This window comes from Heteronotia binoei, chromosome 14 (assembly GCF_032191835.1).
Source record: "Heteronotia binoei isolate CCM8104 ecotype False Entrance Well chromosome 14, APGP_CSIRO_Hbin_v1, whole genome shotgun sequence".
In the NCBI taxonomy this organism is placed as follows: domain Eukaryota; kingdom Metazoa; phylum Chordata; class Lepidosauria; order Squamata; family Gekkonidae; genus Heteronotia; species Heteronotia binoei.
The window spans coordinates 45,799,823-45,827,061 of NC_083236.1; the positions used below are offsets into that span (position 1 = coordinate 45,799,823).

Genomic DNA, 27,239 nt, shown 5'->3' on the forward strand with positions numbered 1-27,239 from the left:
TTGCAGCCCCCCCCCCCCCCGAGTGTGTGTGTGTTCCGGCTGGCTTCGTGTCAGGGGTGTGTGGCCCAATATGCAAATGAGTCCCTGCTGGGCTTTTTCTACAAAAAGCCACGTGTGAAACAATTGTGATATTAAGGGGGGTGGCCTAATATGCAAACATGTTTGTGTGTGTGTGTATATAAAATATACACACACATATATGTATATATGTGTGTATATGTGTGTGTGTATCCGTATACATACATATATGTGTGTGTGAGAAAAGGATTATGACAATGCATCAGCTTTCTAATGCACTTTGAAGGAATTCAAATGCAATTGCTTTTAGATCTGTCTAGTACATTTCCTCCAAGGAACTCAGGCTTGGCATGCAGTCTCCCTTCTACCATTTGATCCTCACAGCAGCATTGGCTTTGTGCCCCCCTCCCCACCCGATCATCCGATATTGTGTCATATATTTGTAACTGGGATTGTCTTGCCTGGTCATGAAGCCTGTACTTGTTATATATCTTTGTGTGTGTGTGTGTGTGTGTGTGTGTTTTAGTTAAATAAAATAAAAAAAAGAAGTTTAAAAAAAAGGATGGGACTTTCATAGCGTTGTGCAAGTGCTACCGGTATGTGTGATTACAGCCCCCCCTCCCAGGTGGTAGATTAGGCTGACTGATCCAAGGTCACCCAGCAAGCGTTAAGAGCAGATTTGAATCTGGCAGTGCAGCCCTTAAGAGATTCAGATTAGCCATGCTGGTCTGATTCAGCAGAACAAAGTTTGAATGCAGTTGGCACCTTTAAGGCCAATTAAGTTTTATTCAAGGTATAAGCTTTTGTGTGCAGGCACACTTCTTCAGGTATCTTTAAGGTGCCATTGGACTCAACCTTTCCATGCTAAAAACAGTAACGCTCACCTAAGTCCATTGAAGCCAATGGCATAAGAAGGATATAACTTCTCAGTTGCACCATGCGCTCCAAAGTCCTACTAGTCTTATAGCCGAACCACTCCACCACGCTGCTTCAAGGAAACAAATGCTTCCTAATTTGCAGTCTTGTCTTTCAATCATTGGGAAGCTGTAGCTGTCCTTGTGAGTGCAGAATTGGTGGTTAATGAGGATTTAAGCAGGATGGTTAAATGATCATTAACCGCTCACAATGAGGGCTGGAGAGGCCACCAAGCCAGGTAAGCAGGGGGCAGAGGAAGTTCGCTAGTTTTACACAAGAAACACCCGCTTCACAATAGCCTCTTTCCAGCCTTGCAGCAAGGTTGCTGGAGTCGTCCATGGGCAGAGGCCCTAAATCTTAATACCTTTCCTGAGGCTTTTGAGGACAGCAGGAACCCTGTCGTCCTAAAAGGCCTGCTTGTGGTATATTAATTCTTGATGTGCCCGAGCTAGACAGCTTCTCCCTCCAGCGGATCTGCCCTTAAAATTAAGTGACAGATGTTCCTTCCTCCTTTAACTGAGCTGTTCCTGCTGGGAATTTTATTCAGCGCGAAGGAAGTCAAGCGACAAGGTCGAGGCTTTGCCTCTCAGTTGGATTGTGAGTCATCGGGCTTTTGACAGATTCTTAAACCCTCAAATCCTAAGGATGATGAAAATCGTAGCTTTAAAAAGTTAGAGGGTTTTCTTCCCTCCTCCTTTCCCCTTCTTCATTTCCACATAGCTTTGAAACAGCTGTTGGGGTGGGAGATGCTAGGTCAACTAGAAGGAAAAACAACTCCCCAGAAGAAACATTTCCTACAGTCCCATGTATATTGAAATGGCTTCCTGACCACAGTTTGCCTTGTTTCATGATGGATTCTAGGACATGACGTCAAAGGAAGCTTTCTTCTTGAGGGCACCTCTTAAATACTAGGCCAAAACAGTTATTTTACCTGAAAGGGTTCCATCTTTGAAATCTGTTCCAGCCAGAGGACTTTCAGAAATCAGTTTTAGGCTGCTGAATGTAATTTTGTGCTTTTTATGCCTCTGCCTTGTGTTTGTGCGTATTTTAATATTGATCATTTTAATGTTTTTATTACTTTTGCTTTGCAAGTCCACTTAAGACAGTCTCTGGAGAGGCAGCATACAGATTTTCAAAATAACTGAAATTCCCTTAATATACACCGTGAATCTGTTGGTCTATCTAGGATCAGTATTGATAGATCCCAGTAGGCAGCCGTGTTGGTCTGAAGCAGTAGAACAAAGCAGAAGACAAGTGCACCTTTAAGACCAACTAAGTTTTATTTAGAGTGTAAGCTTTCATATGCTCTTAAGCAGACTTAGGAGCATACGAAAGCTTACATTCTAAATAAAGCTTAGGTTCAGTGTTGTCTGCTCTCCCAGGTGGCAGCTTGGAGGAGAGTATTTCCTTAACACCAGTGGCATTAAACCCTTTTAAAAGAAGATGCCAGAGGCTGAACCTGAGACTTTTTTACATGCAGAGCAGATCTATCACAGACCCCCATCCCCCAGTAAATTAACATGTAAAATTGCCATACACCAACATCAGACCATTATGGGCCCACCTAGTTCAGTATTATCTACCCAGATTGGTGGCAACTTTCCAGAGCCTGGGGCAGATTTCCCTGAGATGCCAGGAACAAAAGCCAGTGTGGTGTTGTGGTAAGTGTGTCAGACTAGGAACTGGGAGACCCAGGTTCGAATCCCCACTCTGCCATGGGAGGTTGCTAGATGTGTGACCTTGGGCCACTCACACACTCTCAGCCTAACCTACTGCATAGGGCTTTTGTGAGGGGAGAGAAGAACAATCTAAGCTGCTTTAGTCCCCCATGGGGGAGGGTTTTGTGACGTTCCTGCATTGTGCAGGGGGCTGGACTAGATGACCCTGGAGGTCCCTTCCAACACCATGATTCTATGAAATAAAATTGACCCAGGGAATTTATATATGTAGAGCTGTGGTCCTTCCCCTCAATACTGTCCTAAGTATACTTATTATACTGGCATATGTTTGGCTCTTTTGTGGGTGTGGAAAAGAAAACAAGAGATTTCCCAACAGCAAGCCAAAGGACAAAAGACCTAGATAAATGCCCAATGTCTTCAGATCAGTTTCCCCCAACAACACTCCCAGGCCAAGAGCCATTGTTCAAAAGAAGGACTTAAGCTGGGTAAATCTTGGGCCTTTGTTCTTACTGATAAGAAGCAGGGGATCAGCCAAGGCTCTGGAACAGTCTGCTCTGACCTGTAGTGGTGGGTTGGTGGACCACGCAGCGCTGCTTGTCCTCCTTTAGCTGCAGTTGCTAGGTTACTCCCGGACTGTACTATTCTGAACACTCCATTGGAAGTTGCTAAGCCCTGTCTCCCCTGCAGCGATGTGTATTTGACCATCTTAATAAATATAGCCAAGAGGCTAAGCGACTTAAGTAGTATATGAAATCAGGAAATATCTGGTTTGAAATCTCACCTTTGTCTTCAGGCAAGCCTTTCTCTCTTGGCTCTTCACCTTCAAATTCAGAGATGATAATATTGGCTTTCCTGGAAAATGGTGGCTATTCATTTTAAAGTATTTGTCTGAGATCATGGTTTCTCTATTTTAAATTTATTAAGGATTGATTAACCTCCTGTTGCAGGTTGTTGTTGTTTTTTAATTGGCTCTGGCACTGGAAAATAGCTAAACTAAGTGCCAGACAAAGAGACAGGGGAAACAAGGTGCTTTCTGTAGGTTTACCAACTCTTAGCTGGCAAACTTCTGGAGATTTGGGAATAGAGCTCTTGGCGGAGAGTCAGGTTTGGGGGAAGGGGGGGGGCTCATTTCACCAATCTCCAGGTGGTGACTGGAGATCTCCCACTAAATTCACAACTGAACTCCAGGCGACAGAGCTCTGTTCACCTGGAGAAAAGAGCTGCTTTGGAAGGTGGACTCTGTGGCATTATGCCCCATTGATGTCCCCCTCCCAACCCTGCCCTCCTCAGTCTCTACCTCCAAAATCTTAAGGTATTTCTCTACCCAGAGCTGGCAACCTGGGTATAATGCTACAGAACCCACTCTCTAATGTGGCTGGTTGTTCCAGGGGAACTAATGTCTGGAGATCAGTTGTAATTCTGGGAGATCTCCAGGCGCCAATCGGAGGTTGGCAACTGTAATCCATGGGCAAGCTTCAACGTGAACAGAACAGGTGCAACTAGACTTCCAAGAAGATAGCGTATGGGAAGTGCTTGTGTGTGAATTTAGTGCTGCTGTATCAGTCGTCGACAACTGGGTTGTCTTGTCCATGCTTGAAAATTCAGTTGTGAATAGTTGTTATAGCGCAACGGTACTGGCATAATATCCAAGTGTGTGAACGCAGCCACAGCCTCTCATATATGATTATATTGTGAACCTATTATCGCAACAAACCAGCAATATAAGCTGTTTTTAAAAAACCAATAAATTGTTGCTTTTTTAAAAAAAAAAGTGCTTGTTTTTCTTTTTTATTTAAGACAATGTAAAATGCAGAGTTTGAAGAACGAAAACTTTCATGATTTCGTTTCTTTCCATTTCAATGACTTACGGACACTTTATCCTAGTACAGTGACGGCTCAAAAGTCAGAAACTTAAACTGTTGTGCCTTCAGGGGAAGGAAATAGGGGTTGAAAATAAAGTGAAAAGCTAACGACGGTTCTTTCACGGTTACGCAAGAATTTCCTCTCCCTTTACGTTGCTGCTATAAAAAATGCAAAATCTGATAAGATGTAGAGCTGCTGAAGTTCTCCTTAGTCCTGATATTTCGGACCACAGAAGGGAAAAACTACCCTTCCCATCAGCCTCTGTTTCTCTTCCCGCCGGCGACTGGAAGTAACTGTTGCTTAGAAACGGGAGGCGGGGAGATCAACTGCTTGGGACTTTGCAGTTTGAGCCACGCAGTGCTCGCAAAGGATACCCAAAATTGTGAGTTGGGGGCAAATCCCGGGTGGGGAGGCGGGAATGGGCTTAGCCTAGCCGCGATTGGGAGATCTTGCTCCGGTTTAACTGAGAAAAGATCTGGAGGTTGCTAGAACAGGAAGCAGCTCGATGCTGGGGTTGACAGCTGACCCTTCTTAAAAGGATTTGCTGCCCTCGACTCCCAGCTTTTGCTTGTGCTGCTGCTTCTTGATTTATGAAATCCACGCAGCGCACTAGTTGTAAAAGGCTCTTCTGGAAAAAACTTTTGTCAGAGAAGGTAGAGGCTGTGATATGTAGTGGTCAGAGTAGGATCTGGGAAACCCACGTTCTAATCCTCTCTGCTTGCTGGGTGACCTTGGGCCGGTTGCTTACTCTCAGCTTGATCTTACTTTGCAGGGTCATTGAGAGGATAAAATGGAGGAAAGGAGAATTAGGCATTCTGGACGCAACTCTGAGCTCCTTGTGGGGGATGAGGAAGATGAAAGAGAAGTGTGCCGAATGAATAATAGCAAAGGTTATGCTGAGCAGGCAGCATACTTAGGGACAGAGTGTGTTCTGATCACTCACATTTTCTTATGACCAGTGTTCCCTCTAAGCTGAGTTAGCGTGAGCTGGCTCACAGATTTTTAGCCTCCAGCTCACACGTTTTTGTCTTAGCTTAGAAAGGATGACCCCAGAGCACACTAATTTATGCAGTAGCTCACAGCTTTAATGCCAGTAGCTCACAAAGTAGAATTTTTGCTCACAAGACTGCAGCTTAAAGGAAAATGTAAATGCTGGGCCACTTCATGCAGCACTCCTTCGGATTGTGGATTTTGCTTTTGCCAAGTTGTAAACCATGCTGAGTCCAGTAGCACCTTTAAGAGCAACAAAGTTATATTGAGAATGTAGGCTGTCATGTGCTAAAAGCACACTTCAGACACTGAAATGGGGTACAGTTAGCAGCGCTACATATAGCTTGTGGGTAGCGGTTAAGCATGCAAAATAGTATAAAGTTGGAATCCAATGGCAAGATAGTGACATTAACAAATTGAAGGAATAGTATAAGTTGCATGGGAAAATAGCAAAAGGCAATAAACTAGTCAGAATTGGAGAATGAAGTCGAAAAGAGTAAGAGTCCAGTAGCGTCTCGAAGACTAGCAAAATTTGTGGTAGGGTAGGAGTTAAGGAGCCCCGTGACGCAGAGTGGTAAGCTGCAGTACTGCAGTCCAAGCTCTGCTCATGCCCTGAGTTTGATCCCAGTGGAAGCTGATTTCAGGTAGCTAGCCACGTCTCAAGGTTGACTCACCCTTCCATCCTTCCGAGGTCGGTAAAATGAGTACCCAGCTTGCTGAGGGGGAAGTGTAGATGACTGGGGAAGGCAATGGCAAACCACCGTGTAAAAAAAAGTCTGCCGTGAAAATGTTGTGATACGTCACGCCAGAGTCGGAAACGACTGGTGCTTGCACAGGGGACTACCTTTACCTTTATGAGTTTTCATGAGTCACTGCTCACTTCTTCAGATAACTTGTGAACAGGCTGATGCTTTGCTGTGTCCAGAATATAGCCCAATGCCAGGACATCTTCAGAGACTTCGGGAACTGTGTGTAAGGCATTTGGTCAGCCTGCTTCCAAGAGGCATGGTCTACTGTCAGTGGAACGGCTGTGAGCCACATAATTAGATGTACACGAATTAGTCAGTTGTGTTTGCATTTCACCCCTTCCACCAGGAGCTTGGCATGGCATGTGTGGTTTTACCTTTTTATCCTTAACAACAATCCTGCAAGGAAGGCTAAGCTTAGAGACTGTGACTGCCCAAGACAGTTCTGTGCAGGAAGGGATCAAAGGTGCAAAATATTAGTATGCTTTAGGACCATTCATTCGCTGCACTCTTTCTGTGGAGCTCGGGACAGTGTTTGTGATTCTGTCTTCCACCTTATTATCTCTACAACAACCACCGTCTGAAGTAGGCTAAGGTGGGGGAGAGCAGAGCTGGCCCTGCTTCTCGGCAAAACTAGGTGATTGCCTAGGGCACCAGCCTTCTAAGGGAATTGGGCACCCCATGTGACTCGGTGATGTTATCAGTGCAGGGGGGTGGGGCACTAGAAGTTAGCCTTGCCTGGGGTCCCAGACAGTCTAGAGCTGGCCCCCAAGAGCTTTGCATCTCTCTCCAGAGGGGGGGAACGGCCTCTATCCTTCAGGGTTACAACAAACATACACTTGATGGTCTCTCTTAACATCTTGGTTGGTATAGAAGCTAAGGCCTTTATCACAACTTGACAGTTGGCTTTTCAGCTAAGCCACCTGTCCATTCATCGCACCATAATAATTGACCCCCAGGGCTTGCTTTCTTTTTTAAATTTGTAGCTGTAGCTTCCCAGGTTCAGGGCAAAAGATCCTTCTTGCCGCCGCTTGTTTGCTCACAGCTCTGAGCAGCCGTTTGCCCTCCAAGCTAACAGAATAAATATGTCTTTGCGCTGCGCCTTGGAAGGCGGCCAAAAGTGCCCTGCTTAGTGCTTTGGCTTTGTTTGGTTGGGGGGGAGGTTGTTTGTTTTACAAGAGAGGTGTGAGGAAGGGCTTTGGCCTTCTGCTGACGGAGGCAGGCTTGGCAGAGAGGCTGGCTTTGCTCCTAATTGTTTCCATCCTTCCTCTGCAAAGGGAGCAAGAACCTGCTTGCCTTTGGCCTCATCCAGGTAGGAGAAGCGATGCTGAAAAGGCACCTTTAAGAACACCTCCGAGGAGGAGGGACCGGGAAGGTGAAAAGAAGCAGACGCTGCTGGAGTGGTTTTTTCTGCGGCTTGTGTGGCTGCTTGAGGGCTTTGTCTTGGGCTGCTGGGGTCACACCTGTTCTTGCAGGCAGAATTCCAAGGCTTTGTGTCCCTTTGTGTGTTTGGAGGCTGGCTCTCTTAGGCACACGCTGCCCACTTGGCCACGCAGGGAGAATGGCTCAGAAGTTACTGCCCTCGTTGCCAGAATATCTGTCAGCAGATGTTCCCCTTCTTTGTCAAGAGCGAAGCCCCAAGGGTCTTCTCCACGATGTTCGGTCAGAGGCTTCCGTGGGCTGTGCTTTTTCTCACTTGCTCGAAAGCTCATCCACCACACATAGAATGATGTTAAAAAGTAGATTACAGTAGGTGGACAAGAACTAGGAAATAGTTTTTAGTTTTACTTAGACTTTCAGCAACAGCAATGAACAGGCAACTTTAATTACCTTTTATTGCTATCCAGACCGAATGGTCTTCCAATTTATTACACTATTTTGCCATTTGATACTAACTTTGTATCAGTTTACACTCTTAACCCACCAACTACATGTATTTCAGCCCACTGTACCCTGTCCCCTCATCTGAAGAAGTGTGCATGCATACGAAAGCTGACATTCTGAATAAAACTTTGTTGGTCTTAATGGTGCAACTTGACTCCTACTTTGTTTCACCTCACAGCCTGTTTTTCTAGCACTTTTGAAAGCCGCCAGTGTGTCTGGGTGAGCCATCTGTGTCTCGAAAATGTGCTTCAGTAGGTAACAACGTCACTTGGTCATGTAACAGATCTTTGAAGCCTGATTCCCCTGTGCCTAGGAACGAGGTGATCAACGGCTGTAGTGGGAGAGACGACAGGTCAGGCTATGGGCAGAGGGTCATATTTTAGAATCATAGAATGGGAAGGGACATCCGGGGTCATCTAGTCCAACCCCCTGCACAATGCAGGAAATTCACAAATACTCCCTCCCACATATCCAGTGACCCGTGCTCCATGCCCAGAGGAAGGCAAAAAAGTCTCCAGGATCCCTGGCCTAAGCAGCCTGGAGAAAAATTGCTTCCTGACCCCAGAGTGGCGATCAGCATTTCCCTGGGCATGTAAGAAAGGGACACTTGAGTACTAAGCACTGCTGTAATACTGCATTGATGCACTACACAGATGCAGAATTTCCCCCTTATGGTTAAAAACTCCCTGCAGGTGGAAGACAAGCAAAGACAGAGGAAAGAACCTTCATTTCTACTGTTCTAGTTTTTCCTTTGCCTGGATTTTTTTTAATGCAAAGAAATATACAAAGCTGGAATCCCTCATGTTACCACTTTGACATTCTACTGCTTCGTTTTCTTGCACGTGAATGCCTGAAGCTGCCTTATACTGAGTCAGACCTTTGGTCTATCAGAGTTAGTGTTGGCTAGTCAGACTTGGAGCAGCTCTCCAGATTCCCTGGAAGAGTCCTTTTACATCTCACCTGCTATGTGATCTTTTTAACTGAAGATGCTGGAGGTTGAGCCTGGGATCTTCTGCATGCCAAGCAGAAACCCAAGTTGAAAATCCACTGGTGCAGACCTGGATTAACAATTAGGCCAAGTAGACACTGGCCTGTGGGCCCCCATACCTTTAGGGACCCCAGATCAGCTCTCCCACCCCCTGCTTGCAGCCCTCCCAGCCTGCACCTGCAGCCAGCAACTGAACTGCTCTTTGCCCAACTTGCTTGGTGCAGCTGCTGCTGCCGTTGTCACCAAGTTTGCCTCTCTCTGCCTCTACCTTGCAGCTTAGTAAAAGGGACTTTTAAGAAGATGGCTGCAGTGGGGGCTGTGGGCAGCAGGGCAGGTGTTCAGACTCTGAGATAATTTGCAAGGGGGGCTCCCAAGGTTTCGACTGCCTAGGGGCCTCCACAGGGTTTAATCCGGCACTGCGTTGGTGTTAGGTCCATAAATAAGAAGACCGCAGATTTATACCCCGCCCTTCTCTCTGAATCAGAGACTCAGAGCGGCTTACAATCTCCTATATCTTCTCCCCCAACAACTGGCACCCTGTGAGGTGAATGGGGCTGAGAGAGCTCTCACAGAGAAGCTGCCGTTTCAAGGACAACCTCTGCCAGAGCTATGGCTAACCCAAGGCCATTCCAGCAGGCTTCAAGTGGAGGAGTGGGGAATCAAACCCGGTTCACCCAGATAAGAGTCTACACACTTAACCACTACACCAAACTGGTGTATTACGACTGTGGCTACAGTTGGAAAGGGCCTTTGGTTGGCCTGGGAGGGGTACTGGAATCACCTCAGCAATGACACGTCTTTAACGGCAGAAGCGGCAACAAGAGACCTGTTTCAGCTGCCTGGGACTTCCAAAGCTGAATTGGCTGCTTCTGTGAGGCAGACCCCCCCCCTGGCCTGGGTGGGCCAGGCTAGCCCGATCTTGCCAGACTTCGGAAGCTAAGCAGGGTCAGCCCTGGTTTGTGCTTGGATGGGAGACCACCAAGAAAGTCCATGGTCACCATGCAGAGGCAGGCAATGGCAAACCACCTCTGAATGTTTCTCGCCTTGAGAACCCTACAGGGTTGCCATGAGTCACTTGAAATGATTGCACCCTTATCTTAGAGTCTCAGAGTGTCCTGCCATCTCCTGCCTTTCTTCTCTCCACAACAGACACCCTGTGAGGGTGGTGGGGCTGAGAGAGCTCTGAGGAAGCTGCTTTTGGGAGAACAGCTCTGAAGAAACTTGTGACCAATGCGCCCTCTAAGCTGTGGAGTCTTGTGAGCAAAAATTCTACTTTGTGAACTACTGGCACTAAAGTTGTGAGTGAGCAAGCTGGCTACTGCATAAATTTGTTTGTTCTGGGGCCATCCTTCCTGAGCTGAGACAAAAATGTGTGCTCTCGAGGCTAAACAATTGTGAGCTAGCTCACACTGACTTGGCTTAGAGGGAATACTGCTTGTGACTGACCCAAGGTCACCCAGCTGGCTCCATGTGGAGGAGTGGGGAATCAAACCTGGTTCTCTAGATTAGAGTCCATGGCTCTTAACCACTACACCACAGGAGCAGAGAGCAGAAGCAAGTTGCCTGTGTGAAGGTTCAGAATGTGGTAGGACGGCAAGAAAGCAACACAACGCAGAAGATGTTGGGCAGATCTAGTTTTGTGCTGTTTGTTGTGTTGATTCTGTGCTGATCCAAGGGTTATTTTTGTCTTTGCAGCAGCAGTAGTTCCTCTCTATCACCTTGTCCCCTCTTACATTGGTTACACTTCTACGCTGACTTGTACAGACAGTGCCCTGCACGAGAGGCCAAAGAAAAACAAGATATTGCACTTCTTGGCTGCAGAGCGGAAGCTGAGATGTCAGAGGGGCCATCCAGGATCACGGGGCCTATTCCTCCAGACCCCACCCTTTGCCCGGATTACTACAGACGACCCCTGTCAGGTGGGTGATCTTGAAAGATGCAGCAGTTTTTACATGTCCTGGAGTGGCAGCTGTTTGCTTGGGTGGGGAGGGGAGTCATCTTTCTTTTCATTAAGTGTTAATACCTCTGAGGAACAGGGCATTCACTAGCCCTAACTAGAGTTCTCCCCAGAATCTAAAATGAAGCTATCATAGAATAAAGCAAGAATCAAAATTCACCTTTAAGACCAACAAAGTTTTATTCAGAATCACAAAACTGAAAAATCCATAGGAGAACATTTTAACCTTCCAGACAGGAATCACAAAACTGAGAAATCCATAGACCATTTTAACCTTTCAGATGAAAGCTTACATTCTGAATAAAACTTTGTTGGTCTTAAAGGCACATCTTGACTCTTGCTTTGTTCTACTGCTTCAGACCGCCATGGCTGCCCACCTGGATGAAGCTATCATACTTGGTCACATCATGAGATGACAAGACTCAGTGCAGAAGACAGTAATGCTTGGGAAATTTGAAGGCAGCAGGAAAAGACATGAGATGGATTTTCTTGATAAAGGCAGCCATGTGGCCCTCAGTTGGCAAGACCTGAGCAAGGCTGTGTTAACGATAGAATGTTAATTCATAGGGCCACCATAAGTCAGAAGTGAGTTGATGGCACTTCACACACATGCACACACACAGAGCTGTACTGCCTTCTGGGGTGTGGGATGGGGGGGAAAGATCATAGAGTTGGAAGGGACCTCAAGGGTCAGATTTTGCTGATACAGATATTTTATGGGTACAGCTAAAGCCCGGTGGGTGTGACTATGCAACTAAACATGATTCTCTCTTTCTATGCCTTTAGCCCGGGGAAGGCTGGAAGGGAACTCCTTGAAGCTGGATCTGCTCCCTGGGCCACTTCCTCCAGACCCGACCCTCTACCCTACCCTGTACAGTGCGCGCCTCACCCAGCCCCCTCCGCGGATCAAGCCCAATGCCAAGGACATCCTGGAGGTGGGCCGCAAAGGTACTGTGGGAGCCCTGCTGCAGCTGGATGGAATTCCCTTCTTCCAGGAGTTGCCACCCAAAAGTAAGTGGGAACAGCTGCATGGAGGCAGGTGCCAGGCTGCTGGTGCCAGTGTGGGGTGCGATGGGGTAAGGGTGGCAGTGGTTGAGAGAGGCTTTGCCCATGTTTGGTTGGTTGATTGGTTGTGCGTGCGGGTTTTTTGTTTTTTTTTTAAAACCACACCTGTACTCCTGTACGGCTGTACTATTCTTCTGTGCTATTCTGTAGTACCATCCTGGTATACTATTCTGTTATGTCATCCTGATGGACCATCCTGTTGTACTTTACTAAATGCTGTAACTGTTTTTTTTATTATGATTCTAATTTTATTGTGATTTTATTACTATTTATGTTGTACTCCACTCTGAGCCTCCAAATGGGGGAAGAAGATGATGATGATATTGGATTTATATCCCGCCCTCCACTCTGAAGAGTCTCAGAGCGGCTCACAATCTCCTTTACCTTCCTCCCCCACAACAGACACCCTGTGGGCATGGGCAGAATATAAATAAACTAATAATAATAACAATAATACATTTATATAGCGCTTTTTCTGCCAATGCACTCAAAGTGGTTTACTGTTTAAAATAACAGGATCACAGACAGGATAGGCAGGATATGTATGTATTTTCTATTATTTTTTAAACATAAAAATAGTGTATGGCAAGCAGAGGTGGTTGGTCATTGCCTTCCTCGGCAGAGCCTTCTGTGGCAGTTCCCCATCCAAATACCAACCCTGCTTAGCGTCTAAGATCTGATAAGATTGGGCTATACCAGGGGTGGCCAAACTTACTTAACGCAAGAGCCACATAGAATAAACATCAGATTTTTGACAGCCTCAAGACAGACGAAGGAAGGAAGGAAGGAAGGAAGGAAGGAAGGAAGGAAGGAAGGAAGGAAGGAAGGAAGGAAGGAAGGAAGGAAGGAAGGAAGGAAGGAAGGAAGGAAATAGTAGAAGGGAGGGAGAGATGGAAAAAAAGCTACTTTACCTTTGAATGCATTCTCCAAGCTGCCAACTGGCTTGGCTTGGAGAAGTGATTTAAAGAGACAAATGCCTTCTCCAAGCTGGGTGGTGGGGGCTTCGAGAACCACACAATATGTGTGAAAGAGCCACATGTGGCTCCTGAGCTGCAGTTTAGCCACTCCTGGGCTATGCATTCTGCACTGTTCCACATTCCAGTAGGCATGACACAAAAGGAATAGTGAATGGGGAGAGCTCAGTAGAAGAGCCTCTGCTTTGCATGCCAAAGGTCCCAGGTTCAATCCCAGGAAACTCCAGCAAAAAAGACCAGATAGAAGGTGATGTGAAAGACCTCAACCTGAGACCCTGGAAAGCCACTGCCAATCTAAGTAGACAGTACTGAACTTGATGGACTGATGGTCTCATTCAGTACAAGGCGGCTTCATGCGTGTTCATGTGTGGAGGGGAAACAAGCTAATTCAGAGACCTATGAAATGAACAGCTGGTGAAAGAGACAGTTCTGGGACAGGAAGAGCCAAATGGCAATGGATCCCTGCCAAGTCGACAGAGCAAGGCATTGCTGAATTGCCTCTCTTCAGATTGCTATTTGAGTGGCCGTAAAGTGCATGTGATGTTTTTCATACCCTGAGCACTGTGGCTTTGTCGCCAAACAGTGCCATCCTCGTCAGAGTGGTACCTTTCAAAGCCCACTGAAGTCGGTGGGCTTTGAAGGATGTAACTGCGCCGAGGATTGCACTCAGCTTGGAGATACTGAGAATGGGACACGGAAGACTGATTCTAACTCGGCGCCTCCTGTGCCATGGCCACTGAGTGACGCTTTGCTTTCCACCGCTAGTCCTCTGCACAGCGGGCGTCGTGTGCACCAGCTGCTTACCATGTGTGTGTGAGCCCAATCACGCGGAAGGCCTCGGTGCCAGGGCCAGCTGCTACTGAGAATGCAGATGGCAGGCATGGGGGCATCTTACGCTGTTGGACTGGCACACATGGTGCTTCTGTAGCAAAAAAAAAGATGCCGTCCAAGCTGGCACCAGATGAGATTTAGGGAGACGTTAGATGTCTCATTCTCTTCACAGTGGCGATAGCAGGTCTTTCATCCACAGTGTGATCCCGGCTTTTCTGTTCGCTTTACATGAATGCATGCATGCAGGGCTTTTTTTGAGCAGGAATGCAGTTCCAGCTGGCTTGGCAGCAGGGGTGTGTGGCCTAATATGCAAATGAGTTCCTGCTGGGCTTTTTCTACCAAAAAAAAGCGCCCTGCATACATGCAAGTCAAAGGGTTGGTCATTTCATATTCTTGTCCCTCCTCATGTTTTTCAAGCAGGCTATCCTCACTTTTTAGCAGGTTATGTTTATATGTGAAAATGTTTTGTTTTGTTTTTAAAGTAAAAGTAGTCCCCTGTGCAGGCACAGAGTCATTACTGACCCTTGGGGTGACATCACATCATGGCATTTTCTTGGCAGACTTTTTATGGGGTGGTTTGCCATTGCCTTCCCTAGTCATCTACGCTTAGACTTTTTATGGGGTGGTTTGCCATTGCCTTCCCTAGTCATCTACGCTTTACCCCCATTAAGCTTTATCTTTCAATTAATATATAAAGCAGTTGCAAAAATTGCTGGAGGGAAGGAGAGAGGGAGAGATTTGTTGGCGATGATACTGACACTAGCCAGTAGGTGCTTAGATTAACGTGAACTATGCATAGAACAGAGCCAGTTTTTCAGAGTTCACCCACAGCATGGAAAGAAAATATCTTTATACCAAATGGAGCAGGACAACTCCCCTGCCTGTTTCATGGCTCTTCAAATATTAAAACTTTGGGTTCTGTTATTTTTGAAATATAAAAATAGTGTATGCTGTTACAACACTAATAAGTAACTTGATGTCAAATAAAATGCACATGTGATGAATTGCTCTTTGTATTAAAAATGCATTGCCACCTATTAAGGCTGGTTCCAGATTTTGAGAGGCCCTGGCCAGAGAGTGCTCATATGCGCTACTAGGCCCCTTTTCTTGCCCACCCACATGCCCCCACCTCCCAGTGTGTCCTCCTTCTGCCCACTTGCAAGCTCTCCCACCACCTGCAGACACAGCTGACCATATTGCCTGTATGCCCTTTCCCTGATGATACCGGGGGGGGGGGCGCAGCTAAGGAGTGCTGCTGCCTTGGCCTCTAGGAACACACACAGGAAGCTGCCTTATCCTGAATCAGACCTTGAGTCCATCAAAGCCAGTGTTGTCCACTCAGACTGGCAGCAGCTCTCCAGGGTCTCACCCAGAGATCTGTCGGATCCTTTAACTGGAGGTGCCGGGGACTGAACTTGGGACCTTCTGCATGCCAAGTGGATGCTCTGCCAATGAGCCATGGTCAGTCCCAGTCTGGTGCTTTGTGCACCACCCTCAGCAGTGGTAGGCAGCCCATGCTGCTGAGAACACAGGTGACGAAGCACTCAGAAGAAGGCAGTGGAACGGAATGAGTGCAGGTGTCAGAGTCAGGAGCAGGGCTTTTATTGAGCCAGAACGCAGTTCCAGCTGGCTCGGTGTCAGGGGGTGGGGCCTAATATGCAAATAAGTTCGTGCTGGGCTTTCCCCACAACAAATCCCTGTGTGAAACAATTGTGATGTCAGGGGGTGTGGCCTAATATGCAAAGGAGTTCCTGTGGGCTTTTTCTACCAAAAAAGCCCTGGTTGAGAGTCATAAGCAGGAGGCCACGGCAGCTGACCCACTTTGAAGCATGCTGACACCAGCCCTGCTGCCACCATACGGCATGCTGTGTTTTGGCTGGGCCCAGTAGCCTGTTGGGTTTTCTCAGTGAGGCTGGAGCTTTTCTCACTTCCGCTGAGAAACCCTCTCGGTTGGGAGTGGGAGGGGGAGAGGAAGGCGAGGCAGGTCTCGTGCGCCCCTTGCAGTAACACCCCCTCCAACCTGATTTGCCAGCTTGCTGCAATTTATCTGCTTCTCATTTTTACAACAGGCGCATTTCCCTCTTAATCGTCCCACGTATGTGTTTGATATTTGCTAGCCACCCTGGGAAGCAGTGATCAGGTTGCGGGGGCGGGGGGATATAAATATTTAAAACAAAGCACAGCAGCCACCTGTGACACAGATGCAGCGTCTCGACTCGCGACTCAGCCTGCCTGGCCTCGTTTTCAAAGAGGCTTCCACTCCCGACTCAGCATTGCTGGCACCTTTTGTTTTTTTAAAGGTATTCTTTACGGTGAAATGACACCCCCTTGCTGGTCACCAGAATTAAATTTATGGTCCAGGGGCTCCTGCAAATGCATTTGGGCTTTTCATGCTTCTTTGAGGATAAATTTCATCGGATAGCCGCTCCTGCCCTTCTGCCTTGGTGCTTCCTCCCTCCCCTTTAGGTGCCCCCCTCCTCCAGGGCACCAGGGATCACTGCCAGCTTAGGGAGCTCCAATCTTGTTTCCGATGCCCAGGAACTTATTTGCATATTAGGCCACACCCCGATGTCACCATTGTTTCACATAGGGCTTTTTCCTAGAAAAGGCCCAGCAGGAATTAATTTACATATTAGGCCACACCCCCTGACACCGAGCCAGCCGGAACTGCGTTCTTGTGTGTTCCTGCTCAAAAAAAGCCCTGCCGACGGCCATTTGAGATCTGTGGGTAAGGGATGAACAGAATGGTCCCTGGTGGCTGACATCTGCATTCAGGGGGTTTTTTTTGCAGCAGGAACTCCTTTGCATATTAGGGTGCACCCTCCTGATGTAGCAAATCCTCCTGGAGCTTACAGTAGGCCCTGTATGAAGAGCCCTGTAAGCTCTTGGAGCAGGGGTGTCAAACTCATTTCTTATGAAGGCCAGATCTGACATTAATGAGGCCTTGTCAGGCCTGGGCCCTGCGTGTCATAAAATGTAATGTCAGGTAGTGGAGATAACTTTACAAAGGATACAGACAGACACAGAGATTTTTTTTTAAAAAAATGTATGCTTACAAGATTAGCACTCTTGCAAAATTTTGTTTATTCGACAGTCTCTGATAACTGACACCTCTTGTTCTGAATGAAGAAAATCGAGGCTTTGCGCCGTAGCCTGCTGTGCAATTAAGCAAGCCTGGCAAAGCAAGCTGTGATGCAGAAAGAAGCTGACAAAAGCCAGTTGCTCGGGGGCCTGATAGGAGCCCTCCAGGGGCCTGATTTGACCCCTGGGCCGCATGTTTGACACCCTTGAGGATTGGCTACATGAGGGGTGTGTGGCCTCATATGCAAATGAGGTCCTGCTACAAAAAAAGCCCTGGCTGCATGGATGCCATCTGGAGGCTGACCCATTGGGAAGCCCCCAGGACATTTGTACCTGCAGCTCAGGGCTTAGGGGAGACCTTCTGTTTGTCTTGCCGGGCAGGGAAGGAGTGCAAAGACTACGAGAAAGTGAATCTCCGACGCCTGAGAGAGATCCAGAGGAAGTGTCGTGAGAAGAAGCAGGCCCAGGAGCTCAGCCAGCCCACGCCTGTGAAGGCCTTGTGGAAGTCCCCCAAGTATGAGAGTGTGGAGTCCAAAGTGAAGATCAAGCTGCAGGTTGGTTAGTTAGTTGACTCCATTTCAACCCTGCTCCATTTTCTGCAAGCAGGACTCTGGGCGGCGTACAACTTATAATGTCCATCAAATCATGATAATCATTGCATGTCAATAAAATACCCACAAACAGGGCTGTGTGTGTGTGTGTGTGTGTGTGTGTGGCAGAGTGCAGCTCCTCTTGGGATGGTCAGGGCTCCGGCAGAAGAAGGCAGCCACGTGTAGCAGGGCTGAGCCAGGCTGTGGTGGCAGCTTCCTAGAGCCCAGCTTGCCAGCCAGGCTTGCAGGGCCGAGCTGCACTGTAGTGGCAGCCTCCTGGAGCCCTGCTGGGTAGCTGCTGCTTCTTCTTCTTCTTCCTCTTCTTCTTCCTCCTCCTCTCCTGCCCTATAGAACAGTTAAATTAGATGATAGCATATGTCCAGGGCTTTTTTTTAAAAAACAAGAACTCCTTTGCATATTAAGCCACACGCCTCTGATGTAGCCAATCCTCCTGGAGCTTACAGGGCTCTTTGTGCAGGGCCTACTGTAAGCTCCAGGAGGATCAGCTACATCAGGAGGGTGTGGCCTAATATGGAAAGGAGTTCCTACTACGAAAAAAGCCCTGCATATATCTGTCCCACAAAGTAAGTGGGATGGCTGGAATAGAATCCACCTTCCCTTCACTGAAGATCTAAACATAGGGGAAGGGGAAGAATATAACAAAACAAAAGTTCGCTGGGAGATCTGGAGCCAGCTGCTGCTCTCTCTCTCTCTCTCTTTTTCCACACTCAGCCTAACCTACCTCATCTGGTTGTTGTGGGAAGGCTAGAGTGGAGGAGGGGTGAACGATGCCATAATCTGCTTGGGAAAGAAAACCATGGCGTGAATGAAACCATCCTAATCAGCCTCTTTCTCTCTCATCTGTCTATCTCAGGAGAATGCTGGTCCTCCAAATCCAGAAGCTCAGAGGTTCCTGAGAGCTTACTCCCGCTGCGGCCCTGGGATTCACCCATGCCGGCCGCTGTCCCAAAACTCTGCTCAGTTGGGAGCAACAGCAGATGCTGCAACAGCGCCAGTCCCAGGCGGGAATGTCAAGGTGAGGGGCTATAGGGGCCTGCCATGTGCTTCCTACTTCCTGTTTCTTACCTGCTAGAACGGGGGAAGCCTTGCCGGAAAAGCATTCCGTCTGCTCTCCCAGCACCTGGAGTTGCTGCTGCCTCTTTTAAGACATACCCTCTTCTTCTTCCAGACCTCAGAGAATGGCAAGGTGGACTTTGTCAGCCACAACGCCCAGAATGCAAAGCGGGCCCACATGCGGCGATCGCGCTCCCTGCAGTCGCTCACCGAAGTGCTGGCGCAGAAGCAGAAGGAGCAGTTGGACTATGACGCCAAGCAGAAAGGCCACGTCCCTCGCTAGTACGTCCAGAGCACCTCCCCTGCCCTCAAGTGCCTGGAGAGAGGCAGGAGTGAGCCTGCTGTCCCACTGTGTAGTGTGGTGGAGTGGTTAGAGTGTCGGCCTGGTACCTGGGAGACCCAGACACAGATCCCTGCTCGCTGGGTGACCTCTGGCCAGTCGTTCTCTTACAAACCCAGGGTTGTTGGGAAGGCAAAATGACTGATGTATGCACTACTGGCTGTGACTCTCAGAATTGTGGTTTTACCAGTGCAAAGGAATTCCATGCGATTGTGCAATCTAATACCCGCTGCCAGGGCTTTTCTTGTTGAAAAAGCCCAGCAGGAACTCATTTATGCCCCCTGATGTCACCATTGTTTCGCACAGGGCTTTTTTGTAGAAATCCCTCAGCAGGAACTCATTTGCATATTAGACAACGCCCTTTGACACCGAGCCAGCCGGGACTGCGTTCCTGCTCAAAAAAAAGCCCTGCCCGCTGCATCGGGCATTCGGAGAATTGTTTTATTTGATCTTTAGCCTGCCCTTCCCATAGAATAGGCTCAGGGCAGGTTACATCATAAAAACAATCAACAGTATAAAACCAATTTAAAATATATAAAGTCTAAAATTACAGAGTAACAATAGGCACTAAAATGGCAAATTATCAGCTCTCTATAGTACTTCTGGCCCGACCTGCATAGCCCAGGCTAGCCTGATCTGGTCAGATCTCAGGACCTAAGCAGGATCAGTCCTGCTTAATAATTGGATGGGAGATTGACAAGGAATACCACGGTCGCTATACAGAGCCAGGCAATGGCAAACTCTCTCTGAATGTGTCTTTTCTCGAACACTTTGTGGGGACACAGTAAGGCAAAATATATATATATATATATATATATATATTAGCAAGCTTTCTTCCCTGTTTTCCTCTGCTTTTTAAAAAAAAAAATCATTTATTTATTTTATTTGACTTATATCCTGCCATACCCCACAAGTGGGCTCAGGGCGGTTACAGCATGGGGCTTTTTTTCGTAGCAGGAACTCTTTTGCATATTAGGCCACACACCCATGATGTAGCCAATCCTCCTGGAGCTTACAGTAGGCCTTGTAAGAAAAGCCCTGTAAGCTCTTGGGGGATTGGCTGCTGCAGGAGTGTGTGGCCTAATATGCAAAGGAGTTCCTGCTACAAAAAAAGCCCTGCTAAGCATATATGAAACATAATAAACATTAAAATGTATAATCTAAAAAACAGATTTAAAACAGTCGGAAACAAAATAGCAACTAAAACAAACAACTGCAAGGCAGTCCATAATTCTTCCTGCAAAATGTTAATTAGATGATCATTAATAGCACCCTTTTTCTGCTGTGCCTTGTTTACAGTCTTGGAAAAGAATACCATATGGGGCACGAAGACAGGTGCTATGAGCAGGGGAGACCGAGATGATTGGGGGTCCACCACTCGATAAAAACTGTAGACCAGGAAAACTGCTGTTTTACAGTCTGCATCAGTTGGGGACGTTCGCATGTGTTCTTTCTGATGTATTTCTGCTGGTTATACGTGGGGGCAAGAAACTGGGAACTGCAACACCCGCCCCGCCCTGCAAACTACACAGAGCTCCCTTGCTGGCTTCTAAGATTCAACAGATATTATTTACAAGCTTTTGAACCTTTGGAGCCATAAGGAATCAAACCTTTCCGAAATGAAAGCTACAGTGCAGATAGACAGGCCCATGGAAACTTCTTGTGGAGGGAGAGCTGGAAGATAAGAGGTTGTTAGTGAGATGAAACCTGAGGGTGTTCTCATTGCTTCCTTGCGACTGCAAAACTGTTCCCTGAATTACAATTATGAAGGGATCAGATGCTGACATTTCATACAGCACTTCTGAGTGCTCATTGTGTTGTAATCCTTATAGTAACCCTGTAAGGTAAGTCAGTGTTAATCAGAGGTGGAATTCTAGCAGGAGCTCTTTTGCATATTAGGCCACACACCCCTGATGTAGCCAGTCCTCTAAGGGCTTACAAGGCTCAATTTTGTAAGCTCTTGGAGGATTGGCTACATCAGAAGTGTGTGGCCTAATATGCAAAGGAGCTCCTGCTAGAATTCCACCCCTGGTGTTAATTATCTCCAGTCAGGGCTTTTTGTGTAGCAGGAGCTCCTAGTACAGTTGGCCCTGTACTAAGAGCCCTGTAAGCGCCAGGAGGATTGGCTACATCAGGGGGTTGTATGGCCTAAAATGCAAAGAAGTCCCTGCTACAAAAAAAAAGCCCTGTCTCCAGTATATCAGATGGAGAACTGAAGTAGTCTTCTAAGCAGATTCCATGTCACAGGTGATATTCACTCCAGGGAGTCCCTGATTCTCAGCTCAGCCTCTTAGCTGCTCTGCTACAGAAGGGCTCTCCATTCCTACTTGTCTCTGGTAATGACAGCCTTGACTCTCAAAAGTTTGTACTCCTAAAATCTTGTTGATTTCTTCTGCTGGGTTTGAATCTAGCTATGCCACAGCAGCTGTCATTGCTGGGTGTGTAACATGACCTTTTTCTCAAGGAAAGCAGTATCTGTTGTTGGTTTGATCTGGATAGCCCAGGCAAGCCCGATCTCATCTCAGGACCTAAACAGGACCAACCCTAGCAAGTACTTGAAAGGAAGACCTTCAAGGAATACCAGGACTGGGATACAGAGGCAGGCAGCAAGCCACCTCTCTGAGCATCCTTGCCTCCCAGCTCCACTAGGGGTCGCCAGAAGTCAGCCATGACTTCCAGGCATGCATGTACACACCCACACACATATTTGTTAAAGGAAAAGCAGTATCTGTTGTTGGCCTGCACTCTCCTCTCCATAGTGCTTTTTGGACCCAAAGTCCACTCTGTGGCAACCTGAAATGAGGAGGGGAGGGCGGGGGACCAGTCCATGTGCCTTTCCTTAGGGGCGAGAAGGCCATGTCCTCTTCCTGGCTTTTTCTGCTGCACTTTCTCGGCTCTCCTGATGTTGTCATTTCTGCCCTGCCAGCCTGATTGAGAGGAAGGATCACTGGCGCAAAGCAGCAGAGGAGCGCCAGCGCAACATGCCCGACCCCTCCATGCCCCCGGGCCATTCCCTGATGCCGGAGAGCCAGCGTGTGGAAACCCTGAACAACCTCAAACAGAGTAAGATGGGAAGAGGGGGGCATGCAAAACTACACGTCGAATCAGACCGTTGCCCCGTCTAGGCCATCATTGCTTGTTCAGACCGGCTGGGGGGTCTCAGATTAAATCTTTCCCATGCTCTGCAATTCCCTTAAGTGGAAATGCCGGGAATTGAAGCTGGCACCCTGTATATGGCTCCTCTCCTTGTGAAAGTTTACAGGAGGAAGGTGGAACAAAGACCGCCTCCTAAATTCACGGCTGGGCTGAGAACTAGCCAATGGAAAGCTCTTGAGTCTGAGAACCTGATTGGCTCCTGGTGCTTCTCAAAGCTGAGTTCTTCTAGGTCTACTTCTAGCTCCTCCCTTACCCTTGAGTCTAACCTAGTTGAACTGGGGATATTGGGTAGGATTCCCAAGAGCGTCTTTGGTAGATTGGCTTCACCAAACTGCCAGTTCCACCATTTTAGTTATTTTAGTGCCCACAGATGGGTTTCCTGGCACCTGTTTACTTCTTAGACAAAGCATCTCTTCTTGAAGCAAAGCACCACACCTGGCATTCCTTCATAAGTTTGCAGGGAACCAGTTTGGTGTAGTGGTTAAGTGCTTGAACTCTTATCTGCAAGAACCAGGTTTGATTTCCCACGCTTCTGCTTGCAGCTGCTGGAATGGCCTTGGGTTAGCCATAGCTCTTGCGGAGCTATCTTTGAAAGGGCAGCTTCTGTGAGAGCTCTCTCAGCCCCACCTACCTCATAGGGTGTCTGTTGTGGGGGAGGAACATAAAAGAGATTATGACTGCTCTGAGACTCTGATATTCAGAGTGAAGGGCGAGGCGGGGTATAAATCCTTCTTCCTCCTCCTCCAATGTCCTACAGTTGGCCCCAGCAACCTATTGTGGCAATTTTGTGGTGTTGCCCACTCATTCTCAGAATTCCCAAACTGCCCACAGACTGAACAGGATTGGAGGACCCCTCCCTTAAACTTGCCGTGATGCCAGGGGAACAGGTTCTCTCTTCTACCATGGGGCTTACTGGGGCTGTAATAGTGCTGTAGCATTCGGTCAGTTGATCAGTTGAGGGAGAAGTGCCCTTGCTTGATCTTGTGGCAGATTTTTGTTAAAAATCAAATCAGTGGCAGGCCTCTCCTTGGAAAAGGCTCCATCCCTCCTCCTTGGAAAAGACATCTCTCCTTCTTCTCAGGGAATGCCTCTTCTGAGACTCTGGCTGATACCACTCACATAATATGAGGTGTTGTTGTTGTTGTTGTTAAGAGCAGTGGACTCTAATCCTGGAGAACCAGGTTTGATTCCCCATTCTTCCTCCACATGAAGCCTGCTGGGTCATCCTGAGTCAGACATGGTTCTCTCAGAACCCCCTCAGCCCCACCTTCTTCACAAGGTCAGCGCCAGCATGTCTGCCACACCAACTGCACGGATTTCCATAAAAACCATGGGTTCGTGAGAGGTTTGTTTCAAGCATGATTGCATAATCTTTGGCTCACTGAGCAATTTTCGTGATTAATTTAAGTTCATGCCTATCCCTATTAAAAAGCACCGTACCTAGTACTGAGTCCTGCGGTACCCCACTGCTTACCGCCTTCCACTCGGAAAACTGCCCATTTATACTTACTCTGTTTCCTGTTAATGAACCAGCTTTCACGCAGGGGGTTGGACTAGATGAGCCTCGAGGTCTCTTCTGACCAATGTTCCCTCTAAGCTGTGGAGTCTTATGAGAAAAAATTCTACTTTGTGAGCTACTGGTATGAAAGTTGTGAGCTACTGTATATATTAGTTTGCTCTGGGGCCATCCTTCCTGAGCTAAGACAAAAATGTGTGAGCCAGAGGCTAAAAAACTGAGAGCTAGTTCACGTTAACTCAGCTTACAGGGAACACTGCTTCCAACTCTATGATTCTAAGATGCCTGTTGGGAATGCGATTGTAAGCCACTTTGAGACTCCTTACGGTAGAGAAAAGTGGGGTATAAAAACCTGCTCCTCTTCATGTGTGCCTAAGACCTTTTTTTCAAACAACACTCTTGTTCTAAGTCATCGGCAGGGCTGACTTCTCAGTCAAACCTGATGCAATTATTCCACTGAGATTCCTTGAACAAACCAGGGACAGGGAGGCCAAGTGTAACCTGTCTGCCCTCCTTCTCTCTCCTTCCTCTGTACAGGCCAAGAGCAACTTCTGAAAGACCTCCTGTTGCTCCCAGTGCGAGCCGACACACTCAACTTGCAGAACAGGCGGGCGGGGCTGGAGAAGAAACTGTCACAGGTTGAGGAGGCCCTCAAGATCTTCTCCCGACCCAAAGTCTTCATCAAGATGGATTCCTAGGCCACGAGAGGCAAGAAAGGAGTGTGTGTGTGTTCCTGCCCTAAGCCAGGCGCTCTCTTCCTCCTCCTCAGTCCCACACCACGCTTGTCGTATTTCACACAGGAGTAGGGAAAACTGCAGAATAGAGGCCAGACGGAGGAGAAGTCTCTCTTCCCAGGAATCTTAGCGCAGAGTTCTAATGACCCTGAACCCTCTGATGATGCAGCTGAAGCTGACCAGAATCTCCGCCAGGATACAGGTGGAGCGTGTGCATGGGAGACAATAGCACAGTCCCCGAGAGCCAGCTCACCCACTGGCATCCGCTGGGCTCCCCTTGGCAGTTCCAGAAACGCAACAGGTAGACGCAACAGCTCGGTGATCGGCTGATGCTGTCAGGCACACATGGGATTTTTAACTGCTTGGAAGGGTTTTAAAATAAAGCCGATATTTTTTCCACGTCCTCGTTCTGGATCGTTATGCTCCCAAACAGGGGCTCTGGGGAGTGTTTTCTCAAGCGCAATCACTGTTTCTGCAATAGGTGTTTTTTTAACATCTTCATGGCAGGTGATTTTGGTTCATTTACAGGTAGGGTTGATCCGGGAAGCAGCCGGCTTGGGTTCAGGTTCCATAGCAAATGTGTCTTTCCTGCTTATCTCGGCGAAGTTATCAGGAAAAGGCACATAACTGCTCGACATTTTTTGGTCCAGGAAGAAAAGTGGGTTCTAAAACATAATTAAATGTTTATTTTAGGAAAACAGGCAAGTTGTATCGTTTCTGTAGTGCTAAGTGAGGAATAATTTGTGCAGGGAAGGGGGCCTTCCATCAGTAGAAGTCGCTTTCCTCCCAGAAGATTTGTCCATTAGAAGGAGGGAATCCTTGGATCCAAACTGCTGTTACTCATCTCTCTAGGGCACAGCATCTGTGGCACTAAAAAAATATCCATCAAATTGTAGATTCACAGCTCAGCATTCCAGACTGCAAAACAGGAAGAGGGGCTTAAAGCCTCTGTACAAAAATCGGAATCCAGGCTCCATTTTACCATCACACGACAGATGCTTAACATAGTTTCTTTCCTCCCGTTTTTTGGAGAAAAAAGGCAAGCTGGATTCCCTCCCCGCCTCCAGTCTTAAACAACAGCTTCAGCAGGGATAGCCAAACTTGCTTAACGTAAGAGCCGCATAGAATAAATCTCAGATGTTTGAGAGCCACAAGACGTGAACATCAGATGTCTGAGAACAGGAGGGAAGGAAGGCAGATAGATGATGAGGAAGAGGTGGATAGAAAGCTTTAAATGCATTTTCCAAGCCACTGAAGAAGGGATTTAAAGAGACAATGCCTTCTCCAAGCTGGCCAATGGGGCGGCCACACAGTTTGTGTGAAAGCCACATGTGGCTCCCAAGCCACAGTTTGGTACCCCTAAGCTATAACAAATCATCCTCTCTACCCCTGCAACTGTGGACATCTTTGGTCTAGGAAAGGCATTTGCAATATAAGTCTTAGCCTCTTCACCAAAGTTTGAGTCCTGTGACACTTTTAAGACCAACAAAGTTTAATTCTGGGTGTACGCTTTTGTGTGCATGCACACTATCTGAAGTTAAGGCACATTTACTGTGTCCAACAATACTACGTGCTATAGGGCTTTGGAAACTCCTGGGGGTTTTTTGGTTTTGTTTTGTTGCGCTGTCTGTTTATTGCTGTTGGCTGCAGAAGAATGTTAGGAAATGTGTGGCTCCAGTTCTCTTACAGAGACAGGACAAAGCTAAGAGTCCAGAGACACCTTTAAAGACCAACAAAGTTTTATTCAAGGTATGAGCTTCTGGATGCAATCACACTTTCTCCAAGACCTTAAAGGTGCCACCGGACTCCGTCCTACTGCTTCAGACCAACATGGCTGCATACCCGGATAGAGACAGGACAATCAGTCTTACCAAGGGGAGGCGGGGTGAGGTCCAGCAACACATGCTGCAGCAAAGACCGGCTTTTGCAAGCACGGTTGCTCCTAAATTCAACCTCAGGCTAAGTAGTTGCAAAAAAACCTCTAATGGTGGCAGATACATTGTCAGAGAAGATACTGAATTTAAATCTGGGAAGCTGCAGTTTGTTCTGTGTCCCTGGAAAGACGTTGCTGGTCTTTGCTCCATTTTTTTGCCACCTGATCATCAGATTGGAGTAAAGCTGTTGCGAAAGGGCTCCACTCTGCAGCTTTGGAAAGCTGGGAGATTTTTGTTTTGTTTTAGAAGCTTGCCTGAGCGCCAAAGGGATGTAAAAACCATCCGTGGCACCAAAGACTCCTCTCTGAAGTAGGTTCGCGGAGAATGAATAAAGCCGACAAGTTACCAAATACACCCGTCTGTGTACTTTCTCCAAAGCAAGGTTAAGTATTTAGCCTGCATCTCTCCCTCCGCCACCAAGGACTGTGCAGGGACAGACTAGCAGGATTAGAAACCTGCTGCTACTCTCTAAGCACATCAGATCTTTGACAAGTGCCTCCTTCCTGTCTGCGGCTGACTGAGATCATCAGCTGTGCAAGGAGGCAGGTCAAGCTCACAACCTCTCCTGCCCCAGCCGATTCTTGGGGCTGCTGTTCAGTGTTGCTCATGGAGTGAGGGCAGGTTAGCCCTACTCAGAGCTTTTTTTGTAGCAGGAACTCCTTTGCCTATTAGGCCACACACCCTGATGTAGCCAATCATCCAAGAGCTTCCAGAGCTCTTAATACAGGGCCTACTAAGGTCCGGGAGGATTGGCTACGTCAGGGGAGGTGTGGCCTAATATGGAAAGGAGTTCCTGTTACAGAAAAAGCCCTGCCTACAGTGCAAGGAAGAGTCAGGGTAGCTGGAGCTGGGCTCCAAAGGTCCAATCACATGGTGGGCCTGGGTGGTACCTGCAGGCCACCAA

The 27,239-nt window shown here is 47.6% G+C and overlaps 1 protein-coding gene across 2 annotated transcripts; it reads left to right on the forward strand.

The window, feature by feature from the left end:
* The first annotated feature begins 1,138 nt into the window (after positions 1–1,138).
* ENKD1 (enkurin domain containing 1) lies at positions 1,139–24,800 on the forward strand. 2 transcript variants are annotated; one of them, XM_060253771.1, is made up of 8 exons: positions 1,139–1,171; positions 10,779–11,002; positions 11,827–12,051; positions 17,373–17,545; positions 18,456–18,617; positions 18,771–18,937; positions 21,922–22,058; positions 24,205–24,800. In XM_060253771.1, exons 2-8 carry the CDS (start codon positions 10,918–10,920, stop codon positions 24,363–24,365), a joined length of 1,110 nt encoding a protein of 369 aa, XP_060109754.1. In that variant the 5' UTR covers positions 1,139–1,171; positions 10,779–10,917; the 3' UTR covers positions 24,366–24,800. The 2 variants fall into 2 exon arrangements, with proteins under 2 accessions (XP_060109754.1, XP_060109753.1); XM_060253770.1 differs by lacking the exon at positions 1,139–1,171 and adding an exon at positions 4,797–4,857.
* The last annotated feature ends 2,439 nt before the right edge of the window (positions 24,801–27,239 follow it).

Excerpts from the sequence above, each read along its gene's own strand:
- ENKD1 (XM_060253771.1), top strand. The coding sequence starts at position 10,918 with ATGTCAGAGGGGCCATCCAGGATCACGGGGCCTATTCCTCCAGACCCC. Across the intron at positions 18,618-18,770 it reads TCCCAGGCGGGAATGTCAAG|ACCTCAGAGAATGGCAAGGT; the intron begins GTGAGGGGCTAT and ends TTCTTCTTCCAG. Across the intron at positions 18,938-21,921 it reads AAAGGCCACGTCCCTCGCTA|CCTGATTGAGAGGAAGGATC; the intron begins GTACGTCCAGAG and ends CTGCCCTGCCAG.